Here is a 9,624-nt window from a genome sequence, read left to right as displayed (position 1 = left end):
GAGACCATAGAGGGTTATACCATGTGCCGGCAGCTGATTTGAGAATAAAACTAAGATTTCTGAGCTCTCAGGTCATACAGGAGTGCCATGAATCCCTAGGCTGTGGTCCTCTTGCCCAGCCACTGAGATTGTCACTCAAGGACTCTGAGGCCATGTACTAAAACATACCCACACTCAATGACTAGCATCCTCCATATCACTGCAGTATCCAATAGCACACATTAGCACAATGCCAAGAGTAGAACAGTTGGTTGAAAGTCCTTTGAAAGGGAAAAGATTCTAGGAAGGTGGAGGAGTAGGTCACAAAATTCCAAGCTTTCCAGATTTCTCCCCATAAATGAGATTAAACAGTGCCTCAGGACAAACATGGAGTGGTAAAAAATAAATAAGAGAAGGGGCAGAACAGGGGTCCTTTTGGTACAATCTGAGATCAGAACAAAAATCCTAGGACAAGGTTTTGTCCCTATGAAGAGTAAACAACTACAGGCTAGGGACTGCTTAGACCACAAGTGGTAAGCCCTGGGGTTATCTGCCTTGGGAGGCTGCCTGACCCCAGCTATAGGAACTAGTACCCCTGGGGACAGTGAAGGGAGTTGCCAGGGAAGATGGAGGGAACCTCTAGTGACAAGGCATGTCAGACGCAGTTGTGCTGCAGTGATGTGGTGGGGCAAGGAGGATGGAGGGCAGAAAGAACCAGCACATGCCCAGTGACTGCAGATGCAGTGGCGCAGGGATGCACCTAGTGGTGGGCACTTACAGGAAGCTTGAGATCTTGGTTTGGGATCAAGGTCAAGGGGAGAACTGAAGAATACAAGAGGATCTGGGCCAGAGGCACCATCCCCCATACCCTAGGACTAGAATTACAAAAATTAAGCTATTACCAAAAAAAAAAAAATGCACAAGCAAAGGATAAGGAATCTAATCATGGGAACAGAGATGACTGGCGTTCATCTTCAGAGGAGGATATTAAAGCAAAGAAATCCCCTTCTACCCCAAAGAGTAATGTCAAATGGTCACCTACCCAAAAAGAATTCAGAAGAACTTAAAAAAAACTAAAAAACAAACAAAAACAATCCAAGAAAAACAAGAAGATTATGAAAAGAAATTTAACCACTTAGAAAAGGAGATTCATAATCTTAAGGAAGAAAATGACTCCTGGAAAATCAGAACTGGGCAAGGGAAGCGAGACAAGTTATAAAAGATCATGAAATAATAAAATAAAATGTAAAGAATGAAAAAATGGAAGAGAATGTGAAACATCTCATGAGAAAAACAGATAATCTGGAGAGCAAGTCAAGAAGAGAAAACAAGAATAATTAGATTATCTGAAATCTATGTTCAAAAAAAATAATCAATACAATAATGCAAGAAATAATTAAAGAAAATTGTCCTGAAACATTAGAGAGGAAAATTAAAATAGAAAAAAACCACTGATCACCAGCTGAAAGAGATCCTATGAGGAAAACCCATAGGAATATAATAGTCAAATACCAACCCCCAAGTTCAAAGATAAAATATTACAAACAACAAGAAAAAAAAATTACATGTAGTTTTGCCACAATTAAAATCTTATGAGACCTAGCAGTGCTGACACTAAAAGACTGCTGGTCTAGGACAAATATATTTCAAAGAGCAAAAGAACCGGGGCTCCAGTTGAAAATATCATACTCAACAAAGCTAAGGATAATTTTGAATGAAAAAAAAAATGAACACATTGAATTGTCAGACTTTCAGGACTTTGTTTTAAAAAAAAAACAAACAACTTGAACTTAATAGATTTGACATATGATAGCCAAGAGAAATATAAGGTATGTACTAATGACCAATTACAAGGGACTCAATAAGGACAGACTACTTACCTTTTATGTATGCAAAATGTAAAACATGCCTAAGATTGTTATTCATAATTGGGTAGTTCATAAGAAAGATTTGGGTAGATTTGAGTATGATATGACTTCAAAAAGTAAAACTGTTCAGGAACAGATAAGAAGAGTAATTATTTTATACAAATTAAGTTCGAGAGGAAGAACAAATACAGAAGAATTAGATGGAGAAGATGGCTGTTAGTTTGGAAACCTAGTTTCATCAGGAATGGTCTCAAGAATGAACAATACATATATATCCAGAAGAGTATAAAAGTCTTCTAAATTTAGAAAGAAATAAAACATTAAGGGGATAGGATAAGGGAGGGATCTCTAGAGGGGAGGGTGAAGGAATAGTTTAAAGTGAGATATAGAAGGTGTTTAGATTAATGGGAATGGGAGGATAAGAAAGGGATCCTCGAACAGGGGCAGGGAGTATAAGTTAAGTAATAGGAGGGTAAGGTAGCAGGTAGAAGTAAAGTAGATGAGTCAGGAGGGATAAGAAACAAGAGATATGCATAAATATAAAAACAAAGATTAGGAGTAGAATCTATTAGGGAAAGTATATGTATATATGTATTTATATGTATATATGTATGTGTATATATCTATATATAAATATATCCACATTTAATTGTAGCTGGGGGAAGGGGGAAGGGAGGGGGGGGAAAAAGTGTATAGTAGAGAATAAAAGAAAACCTACAAGGAAGCAAAGAAAAGATGGACAGCTTTCAAAACAACATGTAGTATTTAGAATATACCTAATGCTATCATTCTTCTTAGGTCCCTCCCAGCTGCCTGATAAACAAAGTGGTGTTGGCCACTTCAGCAACATTTTGGTCATGAATGAATAGGGAATTGAGGAAAACCTGTCACTTCTATCTCTACCTTCCTATGCTCCATAACCTGTAAGCACAATAGATAAGTTTGCACAAACAAGACTTGTCGTTTCCTATGTTCATGAATGCTGAATTTCTTGAAATGGAAAGTTATTGCTATATATTTTGAATCCTCCCTTATATTCTGTTGTGCACATGACATGTCTTTTTTCTTTTCTTATTTTATGTTTAAGTATATAATGTTTCTTTTTCTTTTCTTATTATATATTTAAGTTTTAGTATTTAGTCTCAAATAAAAAAATTAAAAAGGAAGTCATTTGAGAGCTTCTACTAAAAACATAAAGGGCCTATATGTTTTATTTTTATTACAAGTACTCCCTCCCTCAATATTCATCAGCCTTGTCACATTCTAATTAGAAGAGCTGATCACGGTTGGAAAAGATTGCCTATAACTGAAGGTGAAAAAAACACAAAACCCAAGGCCATATGCCAATGTCAGAAAGTTACAGGGCTCAGTTGTTTTGTCACTGAAGAACGTGTTGATCTCTGGATCAAGTATTTGAATGCCTGAGCCAAGAAGGTGACTGTATGGAGCTATGCAGTGCCTGCCAAGGATGTGCATAAAGAGGAATTTGCTGTTCTCCTCCCCTATCCTACCCCCGCTTCAACCTTCCAGCTGAGCATTCAGGAACATAGGAAATGACAAGTCTTGTTTGTGCAAACTTAACTATTGTGTTTGAAGGTTGTGGAGCAGTAGGGAGGTAGAGACAGAAGTGACAGTAGGTTTCCCTCAACTCCCTATTCACTCAAGGCCAAAATGTTGCCAAAGTGGCCAAGGCCACTTTGTTTATCAGGTGGCTGGGAGGGGACCTAAGGAGAATGATAACATTAGGCAGCTAGCTCACTTTATTGGATACCTCATCTCCAGGTTCCCTTCTCATATCTCCTTTAAGAATTTGTCAATATGCTGCAGTGATTCAGTACACATCATTTTTCTAGTAACAGGAAAGGATTTATATTTAATTAATTCATATTGTGGATCTGATTCCTGTAGCCCTGATTTTTGTTCATTTGCAAAATGGTTAGGTTAAGGCTAGAGTCTGTGGACATGGGGAGGGAAAACAAAGCAAAGCTAAATGACCCATATAGATTTGTATCTACAGACTGTATTTTTTTCTCTGTTTCTCTTCCTATCATGTACTAAAATTCTATTTGGGGAGTCATATCAGGAGGAATGGAGCATTCCCAACAAAGAAATTCTGAAGACAAAATGTCAAACAATATCAATGAGAGGAAATAAGAGGGAACTGTCTAAAGAAAAGAGTGTGAATGCACAGGGAATTTTTTTGACCTACTTGGGTTTTTTCAAGGGAGAATGACAAGGGTTGAATACACAAGTGTGGTATAGTCCCTGTAAGAATATTATCATGGGGGTGGCTAGGTGGCGCAGTGAATAGAGCACCGGCTCTGGAGTCAGGAGGACCTGAGTTCAAATCCGGCCTCAGACACTTGACGCATTTACTAGCCATGTGACTTTGGGCAAGTCACTTAAACCCAATTGCCCTCCAAAAGGCAAAAAAAAAAAAAAAAGAATATTATCATGACTGCTAAAGATAAGAATGAGTAGAGTTTAGCAAGGAAAGCTAAGGACAACAAAATGGTGATATTGAGTTTTTTTATGCTTCATGGGAGAAAATGAAGAATCAAATAAGGGATGATAACATAACTTTAGGGTGGATCAGACAATGATAATGGCTAGTTAGGAGAAGGCAGAACTACTCAACTCTTATTTTGCTTCTGCTTTCTCTGCTGAGGAAAATGCTCTTTGGACTAGAAAAGACAGAAGAAAATGAAACACAGTGAATTGATACCCAAATAAATAGAAAGATACTACAATAGCAATGAGCTGATTTTGATGAATTCAAATCACCAAACTCAGAAAAGCTACATCCCGGGCTAACAGTCTGGATACTGGGAACAAGCAACACTGAATGCATTTTTAAATAAGTAGCAAGAGTAGAGACTTTTGGTCTCCAACTCAGTGAAGAGGGAGAGACACTGGGACATCACCTTATGGAAAAGAGACAGAGTATCTGGGGACTCAGGGGTTTAGGTATTTCAAGGCTCTTGCTGGGGGAGATGCCAGTCAAAAGAAAAAAGCAGAAACAGACTGGGGAGGAGTTCACCTAGTATACAGGCAAAGAGAGGACATTGTCAGGAAGCTTTTTAGTTTACTTAATTCTTTCTGAGTAATTTCTCTGTAGTTGAAGCAAAGAAGCTTGTCACATATAAATGTAACAAAGTTTAAACTTTCTCAATATCCAAAAATCATTATTTAAAAATTTTTGGTACATTGTGATCAAAGCTCTGGTCATCTCATCCTACTTACTTCTCTGATGAAAAAACAAAAACTGGTTGATGTAGTTACTGAGCCAAAGTCAGTGATCACTAAAAAATTGTGACAAATGAGAGAAGCATTGTAGGACGAAAGAAGAATGAAAGGAAGTGATTGAAAACCACAAGTGAGTGAACTTTGATTATGGCTAGTTAATGTCTAGAAAAAAAAGGAATTACTGAATGCCAAATACCTATTTGGATTTATGAAGAACAGGTAATACTAGAATGACCTCTTTCTTTTCTTGATAGAATTATTGGATGAGGGGAATCTGAGAGACAGAGACAGAGAAAGAGAGGGAGTGTAGAAATTGATATGTAATCAACCTAGATTTTAGCAAAGCATTTGAAAAGGTGTCATGTTATTCTAATGAACATGATGGGGACATGTGGGATAGATGGTCATAGTTAATTTAGATTTGGAAAGGCCAAAATGGTCAGACCCATTGGTTCAATGTTCTCTTGGAAGGAAATAATTAGTTGAATACACCAAGGATTCAAGCTTGGCCTTATGCTGTTTAACATTATTTTTAAATCAGTGGTCTAGGTAAAGGAACAGTGATCAGGAAATGTTTATTAAATTTGTAGATGACATATCTGGGAGGCAGAGCTAATGTGCTGAATGATAGAATCAGGATCCAAAAATATCTTGAAAGGCTAGGACACTGACCAAATCAAATGAGTTGAAAAGTAATAAAAGATAAATGTAAAGTCTAATTCTTGGTTTAAAGTGGAAGGGAGAAAAAATTAGAACTCAACATCTTACAAAGAACGAATGTGGAAAATTATCTTTACATTTAAATAGAAAAAAAGCACTATCAAGAAAAAAAATATCCTTACTGTACAAAGTCGAGGGAAGTATGGATAGATATTGATACTTCTGAGAAAAGATTTGGGAGTTTTATTGTACTATAAGGTCCATATGAGTATAATATGGCAGCCAAAATAAGCTATAGGGTCTTGGGGTGCATTAAAAGAGGCAAACTATATGGGAACGGGATGGTGACAGTCTCATGTACTCTACCCTGGGGCAAACTACACTTAGATTATCATGTTCAATTCTGAGTGCCATGTTTTAGAAAGGTCATTGATAAACTTGAGAGTGTCCACAGGAGGGCAACCAGAATGGTGGAAGGATCTTGAGATCCTGCCATATGAGGACTAGCTGAAAGAAATGAAAATGTTAAGCTTAATGAAGAGATTTAGGAGGAACAGGATAGCTGTTTTCAAAGATTTGAAGGGTTGTCACCTGGAAAAGATTTGTTCCCCTTGGTCCCAGAAAGTAAGAGCAATGGGTGGAAGTTACAAGACATAGATTTAGGTTTAATGTAAAGAATAATTTCCTAACAACTAGAGCTGTCTACAAGTAGAAGGGGTAGCCTTGGGAGGCAGTAGGTTTCCCCCAATGGAAATCTTTGGTGAAAATGAAATTAATTTTTAAAATGATCAGAAATCTATTTTCTCTTCATTCCACATCTCACCCCACTGAGAAAAAAGGAAAACTAAACCTTTTAAAATATTCATAGTCAAGCAAAACAAATTTATGCATTGGCCATGTCCAAAAATCATACATCTCAGTCTACGCCTTGAGTCTATCGCTTTTCTGTCATGAGATACTCCAACATCAGTCCTCAGGAATTGTGGTTGATAATTGCATTGATTAGCGTTCTTAAGTCTTTCAAAGTTGTTTGTCTGCAGTGTTGTTATGGTATAAATTGTTCCCCTAGTCTTACTCACTTCACTCTTCATCAGTTCATACAGGTGTTATAAAGAATTCTCTGGGGGCAGCCAGGTGGCTGAGCGAGTAAGAGCACTGGCCCCAGTGTCGGAATGACCTGGGGATCGAATCCGGGCTCAGATACTTAGCACCACACCCAGAAATAATGGCTGTGTAACCTAATTGCTTTAAAAAAAAATTCTCTGAATCCATATCTTTCATAATTTCTTTTTTTTTTTTTTAGACAAAACTCTTTATTTTACACATCCCTTAGCAGTCCTTCCATGACCAGCAGCCTAGAGACCTCCACCAGTAGGTCTCACCGCAGCCTCCGGGCCTCACGTTCTGACTGCAGCAGGGTGAGCACATCCCCCTCACGCATGGGGCCCTTCACCTTGCGGATGATGGATCGGCTCGTGTCGTCCATGAACTCCACGTGCACCTGGGTGCACTGGCCCTGAGAACTGGTCCTGCCCAGTACCTTGGTAACCTGAGCCAGCTTGATGGGCTGCATGCGGCTGGTGTCCATGATAGCGTTGACAACAGCTCTTTTTTTTTTTAAGCAATCGGGGTTAAATAACTTGCTCAAGGTTACATGGCTGGTTATTTCTGGGTGTGGTAATAAGTATCTGAGCCCGGATTAAATTCCCAGGTCATCCCAATGCTGGGGCCGGTGCTCTTACTCGCTGTGCTACCTGGCCACTCCTCTTTCATCATTTCTTATGCACAGTTGTATTCCATTCCATTACATTCATATCACATAATTTGTTCACCCATTTCCCAGTTGATGAGTATTCCCTTAGTATCCAGAGAATGTTACATGAGCCTTTGGGGGGCATGTTAAAGATTTTTATCCTTGGTTAGTCATGGTTGGACTAGACGACCTCTGAAATCTCTCCTGGCTCTGAGATTCTATGCTTCATTGATTGTAAATGTATTTGTGACTATAAACATCTGTTATTTACTTATTATTAAAAGAACTAAATGACCTATATACACACAATACATACAAACATACATCCGTGTGTGTGTGTGTATGTGTGTGATTTCATCAGGTTGGTAGCTAAGTTGGGCTGAGTATTTAAAATGAGATTTGATGCTACCAATATTGTCTCTCTTTTTACAGCTGTAGTTAGTGTGTATTATTTTCCATTTGGTCTTGCTTTCTTTGCTTTCTGTAAGTCTTATCTTTCTTTGAAGTCTACATGCTTGTGGTCTCTTATGGTATAATAACATTCAATTCCGTTCATATATCATAATTTATTCAGCTATTCTTCAGTTGGTGAGCACACAATTTGCTTATGATTCCCCCCCCCTTTTACAGTTAATGATGTTAGGAACATCTCTGTAAAGCTAGGTCTTTGTTTTCTTGTCAATGACAGCCTTAGAGGATAGACCTAGTAGAGGGTTCTACAGGTCAGAGGGTATGAACATTTTTTTCACTTTGTCATTTCATATTCCTTTGTAATTTTTATTCATCTTTCAAAAAATTCTCCATAGGCAATCAACCCAGAGGCATTTTCCTTTCTTATTCTTTAGTACATGACCTCTTTTTTCAGACACTTATGCCTTGATGACATTTCTATGCTACTTCTGGCATTCAGTAATATACTGTAACCTGTTGATGCTTATAATGTGGCTTTCCATTGCCCTTTGGGTTACTTGTAATTCTGATTGTTCTGAGATTGCATATATTATCCCCAGAAGAAAATTAAAATTACATAGATTTTTTTTGTGATAGCAAGCAGTTTAAAAATCACTGAATACACTATGAAGTTTCTCAAATGTGATTAAATACTATTACCTCCTGCTACTCAATTGTGAGCCCAGGCTGCCTAGGAAGAGTTGAACCAACCCAAGTCAAACAAATGATATGGAGCAGGACAAAGCTCCCATGCTGCTTAGCAGTGGAATTGACTCTGAGAGTGGCCTTTTCACTTCTAGCCTGAGGGAAATAGTGAGACCCAGTCTCCAAAAGAATAAAAAGTTCTCTGGGTACCTTATGATGGAGTTACTTCTAGTACAGATTTCTTCAGTATCTGTTTGACCTGTTCTAGCTGTACTTTCTTGTTTTTTTTAATCAATCAACTACTCAACAAGTATTTATTATATGCTAATTAATATACTAGGCTCTGGGAATACAAAGACAGGTGTGAAATAGGTCCAGACCTCAAGGAGTCCACATTCTATGTGTAATAAATGTGTAGATACAGTAGTAGGGTTAATAAACATATAGAGTAAGTAATGTAAGATGCAGATTAAATAAAAATAATAACAGGAAACTTTGGGAGGAAGGATGCTAGGAGCCCAGGATAGGAGGGGGCAAGAAAGGCTTGATGTAGAAGGTGATGCTTGAACTAAGTCTTGAAGCAAAGAAGAGATTTAAGAGGTGTAGAAGACTAGGGAGTATATGACTAGGTCCTTTGAAAGACATAATTAGTTAATAGAGTACAAATGTCATAATTCTGCCATCATTGCTAAAAGAAACACATTTCTATAAAACCATGTTTCCTATTTTTAATCTATTTATTGTTTTTCTTTAAGTTTCCTGAAATATTCAACTGATATATCTGGTTTTGGGTGATCTCAAACTAGGTTCTGGGGGGGGGGGTTCTCCTCATCTGTTTTTCATTGTTTTGCTGAGGCTCTTCGGATGGGAAAGATGGCTTTCAGCTGAGAAAGCCTGACAATTGGGCTGAAGTCAGGATGTATGATCGAAAAATATGAGCAGTACTCAAAGAAATCTCGACACAGTCTTTGTCTCTTGGAGTCTCCAGGGTATCCCATCTGTATTCATTACAATCATCCTATC

General features: G+C 37.9%; 1 protein-coding gene and 1 long non-coding RNA gene across 2 annotated transcripts in view; both read right to left on the bottom strand.

Moving 5' to 3' along the window:
• The window catches only part of LOC138154881 (uncharacterized), a 335,411-nt gene that overhangs the window by 233,309 nt on the left and 92,478 nt on the right, over positions 1-9,624 (bottom strand). The window lies entirely within an intron of this gene.
• LOC138154710 (small ribosomal subunit protein eS28-like) lies at positions 7,037-7,377 on the bottom strand. Its single transcript, XM_069079686.1, has one exon. It carries the CDS (start codon positions 7,339-7,341, stop codon positions 7,132-7,134), a length of 210 nt encoding a protein of 69 aa, XP_068935787.1. The 5' UTR covers positions 7,342-7,377; the 3' UTR covers positions 7,037-7,131.

This window comes from Petaurus breviceps, unplaced genomic scaffold (assembly GCF_028583685.1).
Source record: "Petaurus breviceps papuanus isolate PSGF00001 unplaced genomic scaffold, PetGlider_PUasm1.0 91133, whole genome shotgun sequence".
In the NCBI taxonomy this organism is placed as follows: domain Eukaryota; kingdom Metazoa; phylum Chordata; class Mammalia; order Diprotodontia; family Petauridae; genus Petaurus; species Petaurus breviceps.
The sequence above is the reverse complement of the archived record's forward strand: the minus strand, read 5'-3'. Positions and strand labels throughout refer to the sequence as shown.

What these genes read in the sequence shown, in the direction of transcription:
- LOC138154710 (XM_069079686.1), bottom strand. Translation starts at nt 7,341, where the DNA reads ATGGACACCAGCCGCATGCAGCCCATCAAGCTGGCTCAGGTTACCAAG.